General features: G+C 62.2%; 1 protein-coding gene across 2 annotated transcripts; it reads right to left on the bottom strand.

Annotated features, from left to right (window-relative positions):
- Positions 1 to 617: 617 nt before the first annotated feature.
- On the bottom strand, positions 618 to 24,327 carry LOC123816144 (NADH-cytochrome b5 reductase 3). 2 transcript variants are annotated; one of them, XM_045834928.1, is made up of 9 exons: positions 24,172 to 24,327; positions 16,739 to 16,870; positions 14,049 to 14,121; positions 13,592 to 13,698; positions 11,756 to 11,885; positions 11,185 to 11,268; positions 10,882 to 10,967; positions 6,370 to 6,469; positions 618 to 1,787 (listed from the first exon to the last, which is right to left on the bottom strand). In XM_045834928.1, the coding sequence occupies exons 1-9, from the start codon at positions 24,190 to 24,192 to the stop codon at positions 1,615 to 1,617; spliced, it is 906 nt and encodes a 301-aa protein (XP_045690884.1). In that variant the 5' UTR covers positions 24,193 to 24,327; the 3' UTR covers positions 618 to 1,614. The 2 variants fall into 2 exon arrangements, with proteins under 2 accessions (XP_045690884.1, XP_045690885.1); XM_045834929.1 differs by lacking the exon at positions 24,172 to 24,327 and adding an exon at positions 22,083 to 22,219.

Raw genomic sequence — 24,327 nt, 5'->3', positions numbered from 1 at the left:
CATTGCTCAGCAGAGCCCAGCACACTGTAGGTGTGAAGAAGGGCTCTTGGGGCCAGGGATTCCCAGGTTCAGTCCTTTTCCAGACCACTGGGGACAGAATAGGTGAGAGGAGAGAAAAAAGGGGCTCCCCTGGCCCCCAAAGCCCAGCCTCAGGTTTCTTCCTGTGAACTCCCCATCCCCTGCTCCTCCCCACTCCACTCCAGCCACGGGCTTTCACTATGGTACCTGAGCCTCCCAGGGTCCACGGCCTCTGGCCCAGCCTTCTGCTTCCAGGAACCCATCCTAAAACAAACAGCCCAGAAGGAAGGTAAAGATGCCACCGTTATTTACAAGGTCCACACACCGAAAGCAGCCTTGCTGTCCAACCATGGGGGACTCGCTACACTTGGGTTCATGCTAACGGTTCATCTGACATTAGGGGTAAAAGCAGCGGCCGCAGGGTGGACCCTGTGGTTTCATTCAAGTCGTTTGCCTCTGGATGTCTGGCATTATTTTCTTTCCCTGTGTATACTTTTCTGCACTCTCTAAATGCCAGGCTCTGCACAGCCCCTTCCTGTCCCCCTCCCTGCCACCCCCCAGAGGGACACAGGTCATAGCCTCAAGAAGCCACACGAGGGTTAATATTAGCAAAGTTTTATTTCAACGTTTTTTTTTCTGTTCATAAATGACTCTGAAAAAGCCGATCTGCAAAGGCCTACCCAACTGTTGTCTAAAGGCAATGTCAAGGCCACTGAGAATGTGGCTCACATGAGAGGATCTGCTCGAAATCTCCCCCACGCTGGGGTGCAGGCAGCAGGGCGGGCAGGTTTGGGGCAGAAGAATAAATAAACGCGAGCCGTGTCTTAGCTCTGCCATCAGGGTTGGTGGCCCAGGACGCCGAAGCGGTCGAACCAAACACCGAGCAAACGGCTTGGGACTCCCAGAGCCGCGGAACACCCACGTGTACTGGAGCAAACGTGGAGGCTTCCGGAGGGCCCATGTGCCAGCCAGAGGGGCCCTCCACCAGCCCCCTCCTCCCTGGGCCCTGAGGTGGGGGCAGCCCCTCACCCCCAGCAGTCCCTGCCGAGGGGACGTTTGGGCAGTAACTGTGTTTAGTGTCAGATGCTAAGGCCTGGCCCAGCCCGGAGGCGGGTAGTGAGAGGCGGCAGGCGAGGGTCCCAAGGTAGTGGCAGGGGGTTCCTCGGCACCTACAACTCCGGGCTGCCCATTTCGGTACGTTTACTTTCTGACTGGGGTCTGCTCTGGGAGGGGTGGGTGGTACACGGTGCTGATGGCCTTGCCCCAGAAGTGTGGGGGCTGTGGGGATGCGGGAGGGACAGGACCCGGGGCCGGGCATCACTGGTAGGACCTGGTGAGGGTCAGACAGGAACCTGCCCCAAAGGTGGCTGTGGCGGCCCACTGTAACAGAACCCTGTTCCCAAAGGGGCCCCTTGGGGGCCAGCCCGGCTGAGTGGCTACCCAGGCATGGGCAGGCCAAGCTGAGCCCGGGGCCATCGTGTGAAATGAAGGGGGCATGACCTTACAGATGGCAGGAAGGGGGGGGTGCAGACAGGGCACGTGAGGACGAGCAGCGGGCGGTGGGGTGGGGGGAGCGCAGGCGGCCAGTGCTGGCCCTCAGAAGGAGAAGCAGCGCTCCTTGGGGTGGCCCACGCGGTCCAGGTTGGGCAGGCAGGCGTACTGGATCATGGGCGGGGGGCCGCACATCAGTATCAGCGGCTCCTCCTCCGGCGGCGGCAGGTGGTCCCGGATCATCTCCTCATTCACGAAGCCCTCGCTGTAGTCCCACGCTGTGGGGCGGGAGACGGTGTGAGCTCCGGTGCTGCCCCGGGGCGGACGGAGGACCGCCCACCTGCCCGACACCCTCCCCCCACCGGCCGATGGGTGTGAATGCCTCCCTCCTTTCAGCTGTTTCCAAAGACTGAAGAGGTTAATCCGAGCAGGCCTCCCTGATGCCCCGGCCTGGCCTGGCCTGCCCATGACCCAAACACAGCCCTTCATGGTGTCCACGTGGCCTTGCAGGTGGCCCTCAGAACTGCCCTGTGGGTGGACAGGGAGAGGACTGATGATCCCATTTTACAGATGTGGAAACCGAGGCCCAGGGGACCCAGAACCGAGTTGTCCAAGGTCACACACGATGAGAGATGCACTCGGCGATAGGATGTGAACTGCAGGTCCCAGACGTCTGTCCCCATGCCAGTGTCCAGCCCCAGGCCGGTCAAGGTGACATCCTCTACGGACGCCTCTCCCCCATCCCCACTGTCTGACTCTGGTTCCCAGCAGAGTGTCGGCCTCGGAGGAGCCCTGTCTGGGTCGGGGCTGTGCTCCCAGGGCCCAGACAGCCCGGTACACAGCACTTGCTCAATTAATAACGAAGGAAGAAAGGATCCGAAACACGCAGCCGAGGAGCCTGGAAACAGCAGGACCCAGACGCACGCCAGAGCGCCAGACGCAGCAGCACTGGCGCCCCCAGGTCCCACCTGCCTCCTCGTCTCGCACATGCGCACACACAGTGTGTCTCCAGGAGTCACCCAAGATCTGGAACCTTCTTTCATTCCTCCTAGCGACTCGCAGTGCCCAGGGTGAGGCCAGCAAGGACTCCTGTCCAGCACGGACCCTCAGGCACCGATGTGCTGCTGGGACTGCCCCCAGAGGGGACCACCCAGCCCGGGCACACAGTGGGTTAACAGGGACGGAGGCTGGTGGGGCTCGGACAGGAGGAGGGGGCGCTCTGACGACTGGGGGCCGTGTCGGGGGCACAAGGCAGGAAGAGGAGTGGTGCAGACGCCCACCTCTCCTCTGTAGCCCTGGCTTCCACTCCGCTGGGCAAACGACCCCTCGGTGCCTCAGTTTCCACATCTGTCCTCACAGTGCTATCCTGCCTGCCGCACAGGGTTATAAGGTCTGGCGAGAGGAGGGCTCCCTCCTTCTTTCCAGTTGCCTCTTCTTTTGGATGAGCGAGGAGGGGACCCCGCGTGGAGCTGGCCTTCCCTCACGGTTCTCCGGTGTTCCGTGGGGAGAAACACTACTCGGGGACCGAGGGCACGTGCCGGCCGTGCAGCCAGGGTCCTCTCAGCTGGCCCCGGAGGGACAGATGGATGGAGGGACCAGAGCGTGCCCACCATCGGCCGCATGCGACCTCCCCTCTGAGGAGCCACCGCCGGCCACGTCCTCATCCCACTGTGGGTGCCCGAACCCAGGCCGGCCCCAGAGCGCTGGCCAGTGGCTGGGGTGATCACCCAGGCAGATCCTCTAGCCTGGTCCGGGGGGTAGGGGGAGCAGTGGGGATGACGAGAGAGGCAGCAGGTGGAGGTCCAGGGGCCAGGACCGAGCAGGAGTGTGGGTAGCAGACGGGAGGGGCAGGAGATCGAGGAAGGGATACTGCCTGTGCCAGAGGGCCCCAGTGCCCCGCCGGGACTGGAGGAGGCCGGGGATGGCCTTGTCCTCCAAGCGCCTCCAGCCCCGAACACCTGGTTATCTGGCTTGTCTCTGTTTTCCCCTAAAGTCCTTGACTTCACCAGAAACATGGCTCTGTGAGCCCAAGGTCAGGAGGAGGCGACTGAGGGACCTTGCCTAGATGGACGACACGCACTGTACCACACTCCGTCCGCTCTACGGGGGACCCTAGGGAGGGGCCGAGACAGTCCTGGCTGGTCTTGGCGATGAGGGTGCTGAACAGCAGAGCATTCTGTGTCTCATAGACACCGATCTCAGTAACTGACCACATCCCCCTTTTCACTTTGGCCACTGGGGAGCTCAGAATAATACGCACGGCCCATCAGCAGTGTATGTGCATCCCAGTCCGTGTTTTTGTACAAACCTCACTGCTGATTCCATTTTACGGCCCTGCCCTTGTTTTCCTCTCACTCCCACTTTCTATTTGCACCACTCTGACTCACTCCGTGAGTCCTGCGAAGCTGCCTAAAATCCATCTGGAACCAGGGAGGGCACGGACACACGCCATTTTTACGGTGGGGCTACAGATCTGAAAGGACTTTGTGAAACACTGCATGGAGTGAGACTGTGTTTGCTCATGTATGGAACGGGCAAGTCATTAAGACAGACCTCCGTTTTACAAGGATCTTTAAAGCTGGTGTATTTGTCTTTATATGTGGGCTGGAGGCGGCTCCGTGCGGGAGGCGTGAGTCAGCGGCATGTGCCACGTGAGCTGGCCCCCGCCTGCTCCTTCGCCGAGCGCCACGGCAGCCAGGCTGGCCAGTTACCATTTTCTTTCTCAGCCTCTGGAAGTCCAGCTTACACCCGGTGTCAGAGCAATATCTTAACGGCTCTTGAAATGTGGGTCGGTCAGGGTCACAATAAACGTTAAGTGTACAATGATAGGAGAAAACCCACCGTACAAACTTCCTTGGCCTGTAACTGGTACTACTATTGAAACAATCCCTAGGAGGTGCCCACTTGGGTCGTGGCGTTGCCATGGGACACCAGCAGGGGTCGCGTGGGCCCCTCTTCCTGTGGGCGGGGACTTCCGCTGGCAGCAGGCAGGGCGGGGCCTGCATGGCTAATTGCCCACCCAGCTAATTGCCCGCCCCACCACACACCGTCAGAACCCACAGCCAGAGCAGAAGGCCAGAGCCTTCTTTCTCCCCCTTTTGCTTGAGAGCTGGTGCAAGATAAATGTTCCCTTCTTTACGAAAAGAGGAGCAGCTCCAATCCGACTCCCAGAACCTGTGTCCCCTGCCCAGCCTCCACCCCAGCCCCTTGCCTGCCTCCGCTGTGTCTTCTCTGGGTCTCACTGACCCCCCGCTCCTCTGCTCTGTAACCGATGAAACCTGTTTCCTGTCCATCCCGCTCGGACACCGGCCTGAGGGGCCAGGCTGGCTCCGTGCACACACACAGAGCTCGGATGGGCTGGCCCGGGGCAGCCGGTCCAGCCAGAGGCCTCGGGATACGGCTGTCAGGTCCGCCCGTCTAGTCCATCCAGGCCCAGGTCTGGCTCTCAGCCAGGAGGCCCAGGACCCGAATGACCCCCCAGGAAGGAGGCTCTTGTCTCAGAGACGGGCCCAGACCACCTAGCTCATTGGATGGGCACCAGCCCCTAGAGCCCATCTGTGCATTACCGGGAGAGGCTGCGGGTGGTGCCTTCCCCCACCGGGGTTGACCTCCGGGGAACTGTGGGGCTGTGTGAGGGGCGGAGGCCAAGCAGGGGCAGGGGAGCAGACCGTGAACGAGACAAGCTGGTGCCTATATGGGTACTTCTAAAACATCATTTCTGCTCTGGCTGGTGTGGCTCAGTGGATTGAGTGCTGGCCTGTGAACCAAAGGGTCACCAGTTCGATTCCCAGTCAGGGCACATGTGTAGGTTGCAGGCCAGTCCCCCAGTAGGGAGAGCGTGAGAAGCAACCATACATTGATGTTTCTCTCCCCTCTTTTTCCTTCCCTTTCCCTCTCTCTAAAAATAAATAAAACTTTTTAAAAAAAATTTTTAAAGAAAAAAGAAAATGTCATTTCTAATATTTAGAAACTTCCCATGAAAATGCAGACTCAGCTTCCCCTAAAAAGTGGGAAGGCCTGGGCTACAGAACTGAGGTCCTGCAGAACTGACTGCCCGAAGCTGACAGGGGCTGCCCCCTCTGGACAGACCAGACGCTCACCAGCTTGCCACACTCCCCACCACTCCCTAGTGTCTACCGACCCCGAAGCAAACATCATGGGCATTATCTACCAAGAAGCCTGACCTGCTGCTTTTCTCCCAGCAAAGATATTGCTTTGCATCCATGTCTACCTAAGGCAGGGGAATGAAGAGGCTTAGCTCCCAGAGGGCAACCTTGTGTCACTGGGGACAGCCCCATTCACTACCTCCCACGTGGTTCTCGTTCCTCCACAACCAACTGGGTGACCTTGGCAAAGAGCTTAACACCTGGACAGGTAAGACCATCAATCAGCCCAGCCCACCCCCCCCACCCCCAAGCAGATGACTGAAGAGAAAACAAGGGCAAAGCGCCTACCAGGGTACGCACAGTGGGAATACTCAGCCCCGGCCCCAGCAATGGCCCTGGAGACCCGGCCACAGTGAGCCCCAGCTAGAGCGGGGAAGGCCAGCCTCCTTCGTCCAGCAGGGGGCAGTGCAGCCAGGGGAAGGCTCTGGAGGAGGAGCAAGCGAGTTGAGTCCCAGCCCTGTCTCTGGAGTTTTCCAGCTGTGCGATGTGGGGCACTTCTTCCCCCTCTCGGATCCCTCTTTGCACGTCTGTGAGGTGGTGTCACACCAACTCCCCTCCCGGAGCCACCGTGAGAGCGTGCACCTCAGACGCCACGTGAGCACAAGGCTCCACACTGTGGGGGACGCAGCACAGGGAGCCGCGGGCCACGCCCCCACCCCAGCCCCTCGGGCCCAGCAAAGGGCCCCTCGCTCACCTTCAGGGGCCTTGTCCACCGTGTACCAGAGCTTGAAGCGCGCAGAATGCTCGTTCCTCAGCTCCTCGAGCTCGGGGCGCAGCAGGATGTCCTTCTCCGTCTGTGCGGGGAGGGGGGGGTGGGGCAAGTCCAGCGGTCAGGCGCGGGGGCCGCAGGGACCGCCCCAGGAGACACTCATCGCCCGCCCGCCCGCGGCCCACACTTTGGCAAGGCTCCAGGACGGCAGTCTGACTCGGCGGGCGCGCCCGACTCCTGAACGCGCGCACCCCCACTCGTCTGGCCTCGGGAGCGGATCAGGCTGCGGGTGAAGCCGTTCGCTCCAAATGCAGTTTGCAAATGGTTTTTCACGTCAGGGGGCAATGTGCACGATGTGTTGGCGGGGGTGAGAAAGTGGGAAACAAAACGAAAGGTGGGAGCGCTGAACTCCGGCACAGAGGAAAGAGACTGGAAGGAAAATGTGCCAAAATACTCATGGGGACGGTCCCCAGGGGCTGGCGACAATACTTAAATGAGTGATTCCCTTAAAAGAATAAATGCTCATCACCCTCATCCCTCGGAAGAGCCTCGGTTGTACATCTGTAAATTAGGGAACAACAAACAGTTTGCAGCCACAGAGCCCTAGAGAGTTCAGTCCACTGCCCTCTCCTCCAGGAAGCCTTCCTGGACTGCCCAGGGGAGAGGACTGAGATTGCCTATCTTCTGATACCTCTGCCCACACTGGGTAATGACTGTTTATTCAGACTGATGGAAAGGAAGTCTCTTTATTTTTTTATGATTAATAAATAAGTTTGTGGAGAACCACGTGGCTTTGGCAGAGTGGGGGCTCTCCTCTTCCCGCAGCCCTGAGAGAGAGAACCATGCGTCTTTAGCAGAGTGGAGACTCCCGCATCCCAGAGAGAGAGAACCACGAGGCCTGGACGGAGTGGGGAACCCCGCAGCTTTAGAAGGGGGAACCACCACCTGGTTTTAGCAAAGATCCTGGCAACTCAGCCGAGGGTGCCGGGAACCCAGGGAGGTCTCCCAGTCGAGAAGGAGGACTAAGAACCAGAGGACTGTCTGAGCCATGGACTTCGTTTTCCTTCCCTGAAATACGGTACTCTGGACTGGGCAAAGGGGGAAGGAAGGAAGGACTGTGTCTGTTTGTGGGTGTTTTGGGGGACTTTGGGTTTTTGATAAAGACATTAGGTCACTACTTCAAGTTTGTATAGCATTAAATAAACATTTCCTTTCCTTTTCACAAAAAATAAATAAATAAATAAGTTTGTCACTGGTCTAGTCATATTGTTTCTTACTAGTTTACAAACCTCTTAATACTAAGGATATTATTTTTCAGTGGTGATGCATCTATTTTTTGTTCCTGTTTATCTTTCAACCTTGTATGTTCCCCCTCCCATATAAAAATATGCATGTGTTTGTTTTTATCCTCACCTGAGGACATTGTTTTCACTGCTTTTAGAAAGAGAGGAAGGGAGCCCTGGCTGGCGTAGCTCAGTGGATTGAATGCGGGCTGCGAACCAGTGTCGCAGGTTCGATTCCCAGTCAGGGCACATGCCTGGGTTGCAGGCCATGACCCCCAGCAACTGCACATTGATGTTTCTCTCTCTCTCTCTCTCTCTCTTTCTCCCTCCCTTTCCTCTCTAAAAATAAATAAAAATCTTTAAAAAATATTTTAAAATTTAAAAAAAAAGAAAGAGAGGAAGGGAAAGAGAAACAGGGATGTGAGAGAGGGGCATCCATAGGTCGAACCCACAACCTAGGTACGTGCCTTGACTGGGAGTCGAACCCGCAACCTTTTGGTTTCAGGATGACGCTCCAACCAACTGAGCCACACCAGCCAGGACGAAAACACCAATGTGTTTTTAATTTTTCCAGCAGAGGACCCGCCCCACCAGCCTTTCACTGTGCGGGCTCTCCCCTGACCACGTCCATCCTCCGTCACTCATTTATTCCTTCATTCAACAGCACTCCCTGTGAAAACGCTCGGCACAAATTTTAAAGCTTCTGTGTTTTTGTTTTTGTTGTTTTAAACATGTACATCTTGAACCTAAACTTCATTTTACTGTAAAGGCAAAGCAGGAATCTATTTAGTCTTTTCCAAATGCACAGCAACTAAGCCAACACCCATTTTCTTTTTCTTTTTCTTTTTCTTTTTTACTTCTTCCTTGTTCACTTATCAAGAGAAGCTACTCCTGAGCTCGAATATGCATGCTCCATAGTTCAGGAACACGGGTCAATGACAAACTTCCATGGAATTCACCCCAAAGAAATTCTTCACATTCCAAGATCCCTTTGCCCTCTGCAAGATACCAGCCCTCCTCATGTCCTTGGAATCTTCCACGGAACCGTAACTTCTGCGGAAAAACACGGAACGGACGCTTCAGGAATGTGCGTGCGTCCCTGAGCAGGGGCACGCTGACTTCCGTACCGTCCCCATTTCAGTACGTGGGCTACCAAAGGGGTGCCCAGCACCCACTTCCATCTCTCCCCTCGGGTCTGCGGCGCCCCCTGCAGCCCATGCGAAGGCTCACGCACGCTCCGGCCTGTCTCTAGGGCAGACCAGTTCCAGAGCTTTCTGCGGCGATGGATATGTTCTCGGTCTAGGTCATCCAAGGTGGCCACCACTGGCCACATGGGGCTGTAGAACCCATGCGATGTGGCCAGTAAGACTCTGAAAGCGAGTTTTTAATCTCTATCTTGATTCATTTAAATGTAAACAGCCTGGTGTTCTAGCATGTTCCGGCACAGTCTAGACTCTTACTGTGCTCCCCAGAATGCAGCAGGTCCAGGAGGCCCAGGTCTCACGTGCGGCTGCAGAACCACGTTTTTATTGCTGATGCTTTCTTGGTACACTTTAACACCGAGGTGCTAGGTTCTTCCTCGTTACTCCTTTGTCCACACTCTCTTGGGTGAGCACGGCTATGACCGTCTTCCAGACCGTTCTGCATTATTCTGTCCCATGGAAGGGGGAAAAACTCCCTGCCGAGAAGGCGCTACTTTTGCAGGAATCGACATCTCCAGGCTGTCACTCTCTCTGTCCCCAAACTGCCTGGCTGCTCCCGCCTCTCCCAGACTGTCCTTCTGAAAAGTCATGTTCCCCTCCCTTCAGGGCGAGGCTTGGCGGGGACAACCACCCGCCTGGGGCAAAGTGGCCATTCTCACTCAGAGTGTCACCTGTGAACCCCTGGGGTCCTGGGGACCCTTCAGGGGGCCCCTGAGGTCCCCACGATTCTCATACAGCACCAGGACTTTAGTAGCGCGCTCCACTCTTGCTCCCCCGGGAAGGCCCGCGGAGCTCCCCGAGGCAGCGCGGCCCCAGCCACCGCGCCGAGAGGACGCAGACGCAGATGCAGATACTGAGTCCAGCGGCTCCTCCGAGCCAGGCATCACAGAGGCTCCCACAAATGTACAACAAAACGACGTTCTCCAAAACACGCGGTTATTTTTCATAAAAAGTGCTCCGGTTTGAGTCCTGGTTCCACCACGTCCTGTGACACGAGTGGCCACGCCCGTGTCTGGGCCCCCGTGTCCAGAGCTCACGGAAGTGGGGCAATGCCCAGCTCCGTCGAGGTGGCAGAGGGCCGGCGGCCTCCACGGAGACGTCCAGCTGCCGCCTGCTCACCCCACCCACTGGCCCCGCCGGCAGCCGGGGATTTCTGGCTCTTGTCATGCCCCCCGAGCCTCGTGAAGGCCGCCCTGGGTGGCCACAGGGCAATTTTCTGGAGCTGTGTGAGAGTCCCCGGACATCAGGCGAGTCCCCATACCTCTGGGCTCGGCGTCCTCGCAGATGGACGGCGCGCAGCCTGGGCCGGGCGAACCCGCACCTGAGAGGCACGGGGCCGGGGCACGGCCCTGACAGCTGTGGGCAAGGAATGTCTCACTTTGGCCTCCCCCTGAAGGGCCGTCACTTTGTAAAATCCACACAGTGGGTCATGAGACACTGAACCAGGAAAGACCTGTGATGACCTTGCTCATTCCGGCTGAGGGTTCAAAGCCCAGAGAGGGAAAGGGACTCATCCAGGGCCACACAGCAGGCCGGGGAAGGCAGGCCGCAGGTGTGGGGAGCAGGACATGCACTCAGGAGTGAGAGACCAAGCAAACGCTGCCCCAGCACCCCCAGCCCAGGGACCTCACGCAGAGGGGCTCTCGGCACCCCACCTGTGAGAACAGCCCCTCTGACTCCAGGCCAGCCCCAGCCCAAGCTGGGTTTTGCCCACTCCACTGGTGGGCTCTGAGCTGTTCGTGGAGGGAGCTCTGAGGTTTGCAGGAAGCAGCCGGGGGAGCAAACCTCAGATGGGGGTCCAGGTGCCCGGCTCCTCTCCACCCCCCAGTGGGAGGTCAGACACTGGGCTCTGCGCTGAGAGGCCGCCTGTGCACGGTGCGCTCAGAGCGCCCCTCACACGTCAGCCGTCCCGAGTGGCCCCACAGAGCCATGCGGACCCCTGAACACCTCACCAGGCCCCGCGTCCCCTCTCCTTAGGAGCTGGTCTGCGTGTCTCTCGAACGCTCACTGACCTGGTTGGCAAAGAGCAGGTGGCACACGGTGTGGTCCTCCGGGTCCTTCATGATGGCGCGGATCACCTGCAGCATCGGGGTGATGCCTGCAAACGGCAGCCCCCCAGGCTGAGTGAGTCCCTGCTGGGTACTCACAGGCCGGTGCCAGGCCGGCTCCCGGGGGCAGGTGCAGGACAACCAGGCCGGGGACCCTGCCCCGGGCAGCTCACAGCCACTCGTACCTGTGCCCTGCCCCAGGCCCCGGTCCCCTCCCCCCGCAGCACCCCCTGCCGGGGCTCCGAGAGGGGCTCCGGGTCCACACACCTGTCCCTCCTGCGATCATGCCCACACACTTCACCGTCTTCATGGCCGGGTTGGATTTCTTGTCTGGACGGATGGCGAACTTTCCTGGGGAACGGAGGAGGGGTGAGGCCCTGTGTTTGGGGGTCAGATGGGCTAGGGAGCCTGCCTCGCCTGGGGGTCCCAGGTGCAGGTGCCCACCACACAAGCCCAGCCGGTTAGGGTGAGGGAGAGGATGGTGGGATACCAGGACCGACACAGGTGCCAGAGGGACACGGGACGGGCTCCTCGTGCAGACGGCGTGGGGCGCAGGGCGGAGCCTGGCGCGAGGGAGGCTTGTAGCGCAACCCTTCCTTCCGCTTGTCTTCAGCCAAACGAGGCTGGTCTGTGGGCTGGAGGTGGCCCCCCAGGGCAGCCAGTCTGCAATCCCTGTGCCACCCAACTTATCCCCTAGACAGCTGGGGAAACTGAGGCCCCAGAGAGGACACAGCCTGCCCAACGAGAGGCACCCATGCAGACAGCAGCAGCAGCGCCGGGCCCCATACCCGGCGTTCAAGGGCCCACCGGGTCCTCAGGGGGTTCCAACCCGAGTCACCTTTGCCCTGGTAGACCAGCAGCCCGTTCGGGCCCCGGAACTCGATGGTGTCACCAATCTTCATGCTTTCCAGGTACTGGGACATCTTCCCTCCGGCGGGAAACTTGGGGTGGGTGTCTTTGAAGTAAACCTGTAAGACACACCCACAGTCCTCAGTCCCCCGTGCCCGGGGTTGCCGGGCTGAGCTCGGGGCCGCAATGGGCAGTGGCCCTCAGGGGCTCTTCTGCAGCCCGTGTGTGGCCACACGACGCCCCACCCACCCACCAAAACTTACCCATCGGGGCCCCGTAGCCCAGGAGTCTGCCCTCCCCCTAACGTGCCCTTAGAATGCAAAGCATCGGCCTGGTGCACACAAGGCAACCAACCCCATGGCTTGATTTGCCGTGTTAGTGTTCCACCAAGAGCCTCTGTGACTCCTTCTGGCGGGGAGATGCCAGTGGCGTCAGCACGGCAGAGCTGAAGGCTCCGGAAGTCGGCTCAGCCACGCCCTCCCAGTGGACATCCAGTTCTTCCCATTCTGTGCTGTCACAGAAACGTCGGTCTCAGAACCACTTCCTGCCCTGGGCCCTCGGGGATTTCAGCTTTGGAAAGAAGAAGTGCTACAACCCTCAGGGAAAGAGATGGGGGGGACAGGGGAGGAGCAGCTGCCCCAGCCCAAGGCTGGGAAGGCTCCCGGGGGCATTTTCACTGGGGTTCGAAGGGCAAGCAGGTGTGGTGGGCAGAGAAGGGGGAAGACGGCGGGGGAGGGGCAGGGTGTGCGGCAGCCAGGCGGCCTCAAAGGGCTGTGCGTCAGGGGAGGGAGAGGAGCTCATGTGGCCACAGCCCGGGGCTGTGTCTGTGGGAGGGGCCGCGGAGGGAGTGCAGGAGGGGAGGGCGGTCAGAGCACACTGTGTGCCAGGCCGGGACTCCGACCTTTATCCAGGGCCGACTGTGGCCAGTGAGGTCTCCCGGCCAGGAGGGGCCTGGTCGTTGTTAACTTTCTACCCTGCACTTGAATCTCCCCAGCACCGCCATACCCAGCCAGAGTGATGCCGGAACCCTCACCACCTTCCCTGTGCTTCTGGACAGAGCCCCAAACTCGACCAGGGCCTCCAAGGCCCAGCCTGGCCCCGCCCACCTACCCCGACCTTGACCCGCTGCCCCTTAGCTGCTTTAGTCCTTGTGCTCCCCTCTGATCTCAGGGCCTTTGCACCTGTAGCGCCCTCTTCTTCCCTCTTCACTGGGTCGCGGCCTCCTCACCTGCCAGCTCCCACCTTGCTGCTGGCTGCTCAGGGGGCAGCTCTCGCGCCCCACCCCTGCCCCCAGCCTGGTGCCATTCCAGGAGCTCAGCACCACGAGCCTGTCCCCTGGAGGCACCCCTGATCTCCGAGGGACCCTGAGTTCACTGTCGGCTCTCCAGCTGAAGACGGGGTCCTTCAACCAGGCCTGGGCACCCCGCAAGGGGTCTACATGACCCTAAGCTGGGAAGGGGCCCAGGCCAGAGCCAGGATTCACGGGCAGGCTCCCCTCCTGACCTCGCAGCCCCAGTGCCCACCCCAGGGCTGAGCGCGGGCCCTGCCTCTGTCTCGCCATCCACGAGTGGCCAGTGAGGGGCCCCGGGCGGCCCACATGGAGGAGTTAGGACAGTGACCCTGGGCCCCAGCCCCTGCCCTTTGCCGAGGCCCCACGTGGCCGTTGCTGACCAAGTACAATCGGCTACTCACTCAGGCACCAGGCCCAGGAAGCACCAGACCTTCGGGGACCAGGCTGCGGGGGATGGGGGCCCCCTGGAGGCCTCGGCTATGACATGGTCCCCCTCACACCTGGCCCCGCCTGGTCGTGGCCCCAGCACCTCACCTTGATGACCAGGTCCACGAAGCCCTTGTCGTCGTCACTGGAGACGGGCGTGTAGGGCCGGATGACCAGGTTTCCGTCGATTCGGGCCGAGAGGTAGATGTGCTGGCCTGCAGGATGGGGACAGGGGACCCGGGTCAGGGACCGCCCCTGCAGGGCCGATGGCCCTCTCCCCCCACCGCCCTGGGCTCCCCAAGCCGGCCCTGACTCAGTTCCCACTGCCCCCTCTGGGATTCCCACCACATCCCAGCTTCCCGCCGCCACCCTGTTGCTTGTGCTGGTGCCACTGCCAGGGACACCGGGGCATTTCCTCTCCCGTTCTGACGGTTACCCTTGAGGGCCCACAGCAGCCGCCACCTCCTCCGTGAAGCCTTCCCTGCTCTCCCTAGTCGAAGCGCTAAGTGCCAACCTCTCCGACTAGCACCCGCCCCTGCTCAGGCCGGGCTGGGGCCGCACTCACCCACAGGGAGGCCCAGGATATGCTGCGGTGACGGCAGGGCAAAGCGGAACCGCCGGGTGTCATGGTTGATGACCTGCAAGGAGGCCCGAGCTGGTGGATGGCACCCAGGGCAGAGGGGCCACCAGAGCTCAGAGCCCCCACCCTCCCCGGTGCCCCCCCCCCCGTCTGTCAGAGAAGTGACACTGGTGCTGTCCCATGGGGACACACAGCCTGCACCAATGTGTGCGAGGGCACGAAGGTCGGGTGCATGCTGGGGGGGGGGGGCTCTGCCCTCGCCTAGGGCCACGCAGCAAGACTCAGAGCAGGAAGTGAGCTCAGGGTACTGAAGGGGGGCTGCGAGCTGGCCCAGAAAACCCCAGGGACAGGAGGGAGGGAGCCGCCTCTGCCCCCAGACTGAGCGGTGCCCCGAGGCGGCAGGAAGGGCTTGGGGACTGGACTGGCAAACTCGGGGCGGAGCCGAGACAAGGCCCTGCACGTCCAGGCCTACGCCCCAGAGACGGGTTCTAGGAACCCCCGTTCAGAACGGACCGAGCGCCGGGGCGGCAGCAGCTGGCGGCAGAGGGCAGGAGGCAGGGCAGCCTTGCTACCCGGGTCCACGGGTGGGAAAGTGGCAGCCATGTCCCCGCCAAGGCCGGGGCAGAGGCTGGTGCAGAGGGAGAAGCTGGGATTAAAGCCCCAGAACCCCCCTCCACCCCTGGGTGGTCTCGAACCGAGGCCAGGTGAGCTGTGGTCAGAGCTGGGAACCGAACCCTGATCCCCGCGGGGCTCCCGCGGGCGGCCAGGGGGTCTGCCCTGCACCTGGCGCGGCCAGGAGGATGGGAGTGGAGGGGCGGTTGGGAAGGCAGGGTACGTGCCCAGCACTTGTTCACGCAAGGCTCGGTGACATGCCAAGGTCCACGACAGAGAGAGTGTTCTCGCTCAGGGGCGGGGGGGCACTGTGGGGACACAGACGTCTCCGAAGGTGCAGAGTGTCACTCTGAGCACCGCTGCAGGGTGTGAGCGGAGGCAGGTGGGCCGCACCTCAGGAAAGCCAGTGTGCGGCCACCCCCCGGAACAGGGCTTGTCGGTGACCAGCGGGCCCCTCTGGCCCAGCGGCCCTGGCCTGAAGTCGCCTCCCCTGGGAGCCTTTGCACTCTGGGCAACAGAGCCCGAAGGCTTCTGGGAGCAGGCTCCGGAATTATCGACCGGTCCTGGGGTTCAAGGTCAGAAACCCACAAGCCAGGCAATTTTTGGAGGAAGGACAGAAATGAGAGAAAGACACCGATGATCACCATGCTGGACAGCCTCTCTCGAGGGGCACAGCAGGGTCAGGCGGCCAGACTGGGCCCGGCTCAGCCCGGGGCAGCCATCCAGGAGGCTGCCATCAGACCATGACAGTCTGAGCAGACGACACTCGGCGACTGGGGGACCTTGCAATCACCGGGTCCCATCCCACTCAGAGAGAAGGGCAGGCAGCAGGGGCCCTGTCCCGGCCCCGAGGCGGAGCACAGCAGCAGTATCAGCAGCGGCCCTGACCGGTGTGGCTCAGCAGGCTGGGCGTCATCCCACAACATGAAAGGCTGAGGGTTCGATTCCTGGTCTGGGTGCAAGCCTGGGTTTTGGGCCAGGTCCCCAGCTGGGGGCGGGCAAGAGGCAACCAATCGATGTTTCTCTCCCTCTTTCTACCTCCCTTCCCCTCTCTCTAGAAATGAATAAATAAGATATTTTTTTTAAAAACCCATAAGATTTCATCTTAGTAAGAAAAAAGTGTGTATAAAACATATCAAAAAAATAAGTGTTGTCTCATCTGGAAGGCGGTGACTTTTTGCCTCCCCTGGGTTCTTAGCTCCCTATGAACTCCTGGTCCAATCACGGACACACAATCCATCGGCTGCGGAAGCCCCAGCTCTGTGTGGGGCAGACTTGAGACTCGGTGGGGCCTGGGGCAGGTGGTTTTCTGTGCTCCATGACTCAGTTTCCCCTGTGACACCCTTTCTGGGGGAGCTGCAGTGACCAGCAATAGCACCAGGGAGGGGCTTCGATCGGGGAGAGTAAGGGGCACAGGGCAAAGGGGGGAGGGGGAGGGGGTGGTCTTCCCTCAGGACCCGAAGGCTGAGAAGGGCACCGTCACACAAGGTGGCAGGGGCGAGTCTCCAGGACGGGCGGACGGAGCCCAGGGAGAGATCGGGGACCACACCGAGGCGACGAGCGCCAGGCCCTGAGTACAGGCCCCTGGGGGCGGGGGGAGGAGGAGGGGAGGAGTCCTTGCCTTTGAGGAAGGGGCAGTGGGATTCGAAGGCCCCCGAGACCCCTGAGGGGCCTGAGCCGAGGCCCTGGCTCTCCCTCCCTCTGCCTCACAGTGTAACCTGATCACCCCCCTCTGCTCTCGCCCTCTGTTTTCCCATCTGTGAAAGGGGCGCCCGGGTCCGCAAGTCCTGAGGGGTCCCTCCATCCACGTCCGGCCTTCTGTGGGATACCGAGTGTGGTTCCGAGAACGTGCTCTGTGGTCAGAGACCGGGGTTCAAATCTCCCTGCTACTTACTGGTCACCATAGAAACGGACATCAGCTTGCTTTCCCCACCTGTTAAGGAGGCGGATCATGGGAGCCACCTCCTGAGCACTTGGGAGGCGCCAGGAAGGCTGTGATGCTGGCGAGGAAAGAGGTGCCCCGGGGGTCTCTGCCCCGGGACCCCCGCTCGGCCGGCACTCACCTCCTTGTCGATGAGCCGCAGCGGGTACTTGATGTCCGGGCTCTCGAGGGTGATGGCCGGGGTGGAGCGCTGGAACAGCTTCATGAGCAGGCTGTAGAGGAACCAGACTGGGGAGAGGACCACGTGGCCCAACTGCAACGACAGGGACGGGCCCACCAGGTCGGCACGGGCACGGGCACGGGGAGGGGCCCGTCGCCTGCCCCGCCCTGCCCTCCCCTCCAACACGCCAGTGGGTCCACAGCTTCACGCCTCCGTCCCGCTGTCCCCTCGGTCGGGAACGCCCCCTGCTCGCCACCCTCCTCCCGGGAACCCGGGCGCCCGTTCTGGCGCTGGCTGGGAGGGGCTACGAAACCCAGACGCATGTGAAGCCCACCGGTGCCTCAGGGGGTCCTCGGAAAGGCCCCACTTCCCCGAGGAACAGGGCAAGGAGAGCCACACGACGGCTCGTGCCCCCTCCTTGTGCCTCGGCTGCCGGAGAGCTGGGTCAAGGTCCCAAGGAACCGTGCGTATTCTCGAGGGCTGTGCACCTGCGCTCCCCCGGCAGCCCCCTGAGCCCTGGGGTCCTGCCTTCAGCTGCGAGGGGCGGCTAAGGCACTGAGCTGGGCTCCTGGCCGGCTGCGTGACCTCGGACTAGTCCCTTCCCCTCTCTGGGCTGAACTGGACCAGGCGACCTGCGGGGGTCTCGAAGCACTGAGAGGCCACCGCTGGGCACCACGCGGAACCCTGCCCGGGCGCTAACTCAGGACAACCCTGCGAGGGCCCGACGGGCGCCACCAGCATTTTCCAGGTGAGGAAAAAGTTCGGAGACGCGAGGTGACCCGGCCACCGTCACCTGAGGCCACCTGCCCCTGCGACAACGCTGCATCGGCCGTGCGCGTGGCCCCGAGAGGCCCCTCCTTGCCACGCCCTGCCCCCCCCACAGCTCAGTCTCGTATGGACCCTAAGGGGTGGTCTGGGTTTTTCTAAAACAAGCCACGAGGGGAGCGGGAAGAGGCGGGAAGGGCGCTGGTCGACCCCCCCCCCCGCCCCCCGGAGCACAGCCCTGCCCCACCCCCTGCTGACTTCAGACCCGGCCGCAGAACGTGGAGAGTCAATCTCTGTGGTGCTGTCTGTGCCGCCTCGTCTGCAACCGTGTGGGGGCAGCCCCCGGGAACTAACCCTGCCACCAGGGACACAGAACATCAGGAGGCCACGTGAGGTTTTGGGTTAGACCTCGGCCTGGGGCGGGGTGGGGGGGGAGACAGTTTTGAAGGGGAGTACAGAGACCGCAGTGACGCGTGACCTCGGGCCCATGATCGGACACTGACGCCGTGTCCCTGTTACGTCCATGATTTGCTCTCTGCTCTGCGGTAAGGCAAAAGGATGTCCTTGTTCTTAGGAAGACACAGATGTATTTAGGGGCAAAGGGACAGTCTGTCTGTGACACTCTCACCCAGTTAAACAAGACGCACGCACAGTAACACACGCACAGTCGGTGTCAGCACTTGGTCCGTTCGGGTGAAGAGTATGCAAGAGCCCCTTATAGGTTCTTGCAATGTCACCGGCAGCCTGAAATTCTCTCAAAATACAAAGTGGGGGCTGGCGTATCAAAGAGTGAGGTCCGGACCCAAAAGTCCCCACACAACAGGTTTGGTTCTCAAACTCGTTTCAAGCTGTTCACTCCCTCTTCCTAGGAAACCTCCTCGACTTCAGTTCTCTCGCCAAACGGCTGTGAGCATTCTTATCTTAATCCTACAAGGTCCCCTTTTTGCCTTGGCTGCCAGGAAGCTTACAGCTAAGGTCCTTGCTCCCATGGGGGCCTCTCGGCTTCCTCTGTGGGGTTCTGGAGGTAGCGTACTCTGTAGCACACAGACGCGGAGGTGGCCCCTGCCCTATGGAGGGCTCAGTGAGAGGACCTTCACTTCTCAAGGCCAAGCCCTACCACCCTCCCCCTTCCTGGGAGCCCTCCCCCCACTCTATCCACCTGAGGGGGCCTCTCTGAGCCTGAGCATCCCCTTCTGTAGGAGGAAGGTGAGAGCCACGGGCCAACCCCCCCCCGGCCCCGCCTCCTGGGCAGCTGGAGCCAGGATGAGAGATGGGGGTGGCCCCGGTCAGAGTGCTCGATGACCTGGATGACCATGGGCACACACACAGGAGCTCTCCCTGCCACCCTCACGGGCCCCTCCCACCGGGGAGTCGGAACACCCAGGCGAAGGAAGGGCAGAGGCGCCAAGATCCCGCGCCCAGCCTGGCCCCCGGCCCCCGAACCAGCCCAGTGGCTTCCAGTGCCTGGAGGTGACAGGCCCTTTATGGGGCTCAGGGCAATGTGCGTCTCTCCCGGGCTGGGTGCGGCCGAGGCCACGCCCTGCGGGGCCCCTGATCTGTTGTGGAAGGGGCTGAGAGAAGGCTGGGCGCCTGCCCAGGGCCCCCTGCCCGTGTGACCAGCACCCACCACGCTCTGGGCACCTCACCCCACCCGGGCCTCACAGAAGGCCCTGGCGGGCAGCCCTGGACTCGGGGGTCCCCGGTTCAGGGCCACGGGAGAGAAACTGCCGTCCCCAACTTCCTCAAGTGCATGGGGATGCGCCCTTGTACGGCCAGGGAGGACATGAGGCAGGGACAGGCCACGCGCAGAGCGAAGGTGGCCAAGGTCCCCAGGTGACGATGCTCCAGGTACGGATCACGGGACAACCGTCGCTTGGACCCCAGGCCACAGGCGCCGTGAGGAGGCTGAGGCCCAGAGGGGGCCGGTAACTCGTCCCCAGTCACGCCGAAGCCAATCCTCAGGGGACCACAGTCACCGCAAGTGACGGTGTCCCTGTTTCTCAGAGGGACGGAGTGACTTGCCCATCAAGTCACACAACAAGTCGGGTCACACAAGTCGGGGTAGAGCCAGGATCCAGCCTCAGGCCTGGCAAGCACGGAGAAGGGCTCTTCCCGAGCCCCCTCCCGGGCCAGGCGCCCCCCCTGTGCCCCAGCCCCCACACCCACCACAACCCGATGCGCTGCCTCCCACAGGGAGGCCCCGCTGCCCAAACCAACAGGCCGCTGCATCCGCTCCTCAAACACCCCCGGGCCCCCGCCGCCCACACTCACAGCCCCTACTGATGGCGACACCACCAGCCCCGGGCCCTTCTGGCCTCGGGCCTTGGCATACGAGATTGCCCTTCCTCTTCCCGAAGCCAACCACCCCTGAACTCCTCTTCACCATTCGGAGCCCAGCCCACAGGTCAGCTCTGCCCGGACCGGCCCTCGCTAGCTGATCGGGCCCGAGGTCAGCAGGCTTCCACAGCCTCTGCCCGTCTCTGCGAACTCCCCGGGGGTGAGGACCAGGGGCTCTGAGCCCCTCCCGGGTCAATACAAGAAGCCCCATCACGGGGAATGCTGTTTAGGGAAACCTTGAGTGACGTTAGGTTCTCAGGAAATCGCCATTGTTGGGAGCCTTGGCAATGAACTTACATGACACTGAGAGCCAGCCGGGCTGTGTTTGGTGCTCCCAGGAGTTTACTCTCCCCTCAGCACAGCTGTCTCAGCGCAAGGCCAAGTTCACTATCAAAAGACCCTTCGGCCTGCAAACACCTTGGCCTGCGTTTCCTCGTGACCTCCAGTAACGGGAGACAGGCCACCTGTGTTCTTCACTTGACCAGCGGGGAAACTGAGGCTCGGGAAGACCCAGGGTGGATCCCGAGCTCTGGTTCTCGATTTTCTGTCGCTCACCCTACATTTCTGGCCTGCCCCAAGCCCACAAATGCTGGCCCGTGGTACGTGCTGGGCCACGAGAGAGATTCGACCGTCAACAGCTCTGAGGGCCAGTCCTGACCACGGGCCTCGGCCCTCGGCCCTCACACAGCCCTTCTGCATGCCAGCCCCAGGCACAAACCCCCACGCGTGGTCACAGTCGACACGCAGCAGCAGGCCCTGCGGCAGAAGCCCCAGGAGGTCAGGCAGGCCCGTGTGTCTCATCCCCAATGTGTCCCCCAGGGCTCAGAGCAGCCACACTATCCACAAATTATTATTTGTGGATAAACTTGTGAGGGGACAACAGGCCCCACCCTCCAGTCTCTCTCCGACTCTCGCCTGGAAGGTTCAGGAACAAGGGCAAGAGGCCAGATCCCTCCCCGGCGAGGGTGGGGCACGCATGACCCATCCTGTGTATCCGAAACCCCACGGCCGTCCCGAGAACACAGGCTTCCGGGCCGTGTCCTCACCTGTGGGCACGCCCGGCGCCCCGAGCTGCAGTGGCACTGGGGCCACTGTCGGGCAGCTGGCAAGTGGCAGTGGCCTTCTAGTTAGTCCCTGCTCCCCTCAACGGGGTTGTGGGGGGGGGCTCCACAAGGCCAGTCACCCCGCAGCCTGGGAGACAGAGCAGTTACAGCCCCTACGTCAGGGGAGGAAACTGAGTCTTGGGCAGCCACCCCAAGGGCCGGGACTGGAGGCCAGGGGTCTGGCTTGAGTCCGTGCCTCGAGCCCCGATCCACACGGCCTCTCCGCGCCCCCGGGGAACGCCCGGCCCTCCAGAGGGCACGGGGGGGGGACTTCGCGTGCCCGCACATGGCTATCTGGGCAGGCAGCTGTGGGTGCTCCCTCAGTCCTTCGGGCCGCCGACACCAGCGGGCACGCCCGCCAGGACCTGTGCTGGACTTGGGGGGCCCTGGCCCGGGGAACCCCACCCCGGAGGAGCTCAAGCTAGTGGGGGAGACGGACGTGGGCAGAGAGAAGGGTGCAGTGGAGGGGCAAAGGCTTGGTCTCCGGAGAGTTAGAGGCTTTACCAGACTCTCAGGGGCGAGGCCATCCCCACGATCTGGGGAAGGAACAGCTCTGAGCCCCCTCCCGGCTCCCCGTCTATAGCACCCCCCACCCCTGCAAGCAGTGGGCAGATGGCCAAGGCCAAGGCCTCCCCCCAGCTCCTCCTCACTGCGCTGCTCGTACGTGTAAACACCAGTATGTACATGTAAACATATGTCCGTACACACACACACACACACACACACACCCATCCCAGCCACCAGGGGGTCTGGGAAACGACGGCCCCGCAGGCCTTGGCCTGAGGCTCTGCAGGCTGGGCTCTGTCCCATCACGGAACCAACACCCCCCACCCCGCCACAACCCGCCGTTCCTCACCTTGGATAACACAGGAGGGGAGTGGGGAGTGGGGTGCCCGAGGGTCAGAGTGTCCCTGGCTCACCCACCACACCTGAGGAGCTGGGTAGCCCTGCTCCCCGCCACAGGGCGTCCTGCCCAGCTGCTCACCCCCTGGAATGCCCCACCGGGACCCTGGCATCCGCTCTGCCCAGGTGAGGTCTGGTCCTCCCCATACACCCGAGCCGGGCAGAGCAGACGCCAGGGTCCCTGTGCCGAAGCTCACCTGCCTGCTGCCTGCTTGCCAACTGTCCCTCTGGGGTGTGTGCGGCCACCTCCCTCCTGGTCCCCTTCTCAGGAAGTGGGAGGGAGCGGAGGAAGTTCTGCAAGGGGCGGGCAGGGGCTCCCCGCCTGCAAGTGCAGAAGGGAACCCTGGAGGAGGGGCAGGTGGACAGCAAAGCCGCTGCCCTCTGCAGGGGAGCTCCGGCCCTACTTCCCGGGGCACACGGAGGAGGAGGTGGAGCTGTGGGGGCCCGTGGGAAAGCCTTCACCCCACCTGTCAGGGGAGCCACAGTGGCCAACGTCCCCCCCAGGTGGCGGGCAGACTCAAGTGCCAACCCCACGGGGGAGCCCCGCTGGAGCATGGGAGGAGGCCTCCTTCGGAGCCTGCACATCCCAGATAAGGTGCCCGGCGCAGCGGCCCTCACTGGCCTCCTGTAGACTGTGTGGCGGCGCCCCTGTGCCAGGCAGCCTGGCCAGCGTCTGCGGTGGGGGTTCTGGGCCAACTGGGGGTCCCAGCAGGGCCCACGAGGCAGGGGCAATTCCCGCCAACGCTTGGACAGATCAGGTCTCCTGACTCCAAGACGGGGCTCTGCCCCTTACATGGTGGTTGCCAGCTGCCAGAGGGCCTTGGCTGACCATGTGGGGAACAGCCACAAGCTGGGAACAGTGACAGATCCAATGACAATGGCTAGAAGGTGAGAAAGCACCATGGGAGTGGGGGCTGGGGGGGAGGGGCAAATTCTGGGAACACGGTCAGGACCTCACACTGAGGTGCGGGCGCACAGTCCGCCCCAGGAGAGGCTGCCCCTCGGTCCGAATGTCCCCGAGTGCTGGGCTGGGCCACACGTCCCTGAGCAAACACCCTTTGGCCTCATCCCGGAGGAGCCTGGGCGAGTCAGAGGGAGGGGGCAGGTGCCCTCCAAGCCCAAGGCGCCTGGGCTGGAGGGGGAGGGGGCGGCGCTGGGCCATGCCTCCCAGGGCCAGCCCCCACGCCCACCCAGCCAGCACCCTGGGTGGGGGCTGCTCTCTGACTACAGTCTCCACCCCCTCCACGGTGGCTCTTGAGATGTCGGGGACAGGAGGTGGGTCTGGTGGGAGGCAGGAGGGAGGCCCTGGGACGACCCAGAGTGACAGTGTGACAGTGGACTTTGGAGCCCCACAAAGTCAGGCTCCACCACAAGCCGCTGGCCAGGCCTGAGCGCGCGCCCTCCATCTGCACCACGGCCGGCCAACGGCACCACCGCCGCTCGCCGCTAGGTGAGCAGCGAGCTTCGCTGGGGTAACGGGGGAAGGGCCCGGGGCGGCTGCTGTGAAAAGACACACGAAATCCCTCCGATCTGGCGACATCACACACATTCACACACACACACTCTTTCACGCTCACATTTACAAATACTCGGACACACACATTCACACTCTAACACTATTCACACAGGCAGATGGTCCACCCACATCCACACGCCCACCCACACACCTGCTCACTCAGTCACACACATTCAGTCTGTCTTACGCCCTCACACACACTCACGCACACTCGCAATTCACACCCAGCCACCCTTTACACCCGTCACACATATGAGCACATACACTAACGTGCACTCACATTCAACGCTGACGTTCACATCCCATTCACACTTGCTCAGGCATACTTTCACAAGTCACATTCACACAGTCACATGTCACACACACTGTCACACTCAGTCGCACACCAACTTCTGGATCACAGACGCTCTCTCACACTCACGCGCACGCACTCCTCCTCCCCATTGGCAGGACCGGCGGGGATGAGGGCAGCAGGCAGGGCCACCGGCGGGTGCTGGCCTCTCACACGCCCACGGGGCAGGGCGCGGGTCCCCCAAAGGCGGCCAGGGCGTGAGTCACGGCGGCCGCCGGCACGCCCAGGCCAGGGTGCGGCGGGGTGGAGCACCGCGGGCCAGGGTGCGGCGGGGTGGGTTGCCGCGCCCCCGCGCCCGGACCCCGCCGCCCCGCCCCTCGCGGCCAGGTCGCAGTCGGCGCCGCGGGAGCCTGAGGTCCGGATGCCAGCCGGTGCGCAGTGACGCCGAGCCCCGCGCCCGGCGCCCCTCGCCGCCTACCGTGCTCAGCTGGGCCCCCATGGTGGCGCCGCGCTGCGCTCGCTCCGCCGCCGCCGCCGAGACAGAGGGGCCGCCGCACCCTGGGCCCGCCCCGCGGTCGCGTCACCCTCGGAGGAGGGCGGGACCCGGCCGGGTCCAGTCCGGGCGCGGGGGCGG

This window comes from Phyllostomus hastatus, unplaced genomic scaffold (assembly GCF_019186645.2).
Source record: "Phyllostomus hastatus isolate PE091 unplaced genomic scaffold, TTU_PhHast_1.1 phas_contig_198, whole genome shotgun sequence".
In the NCBI taxonomy this organism is placed as follows: Eukaryota; Metazoa; Chordata; class Mammalia; order Chiroptera; family Phyllostomidae; genus Phyllostomus; species Phyllostomus hastatus.
This window is presented reverse-complemented; position numbering and strand designations above follow the sequence as displayed.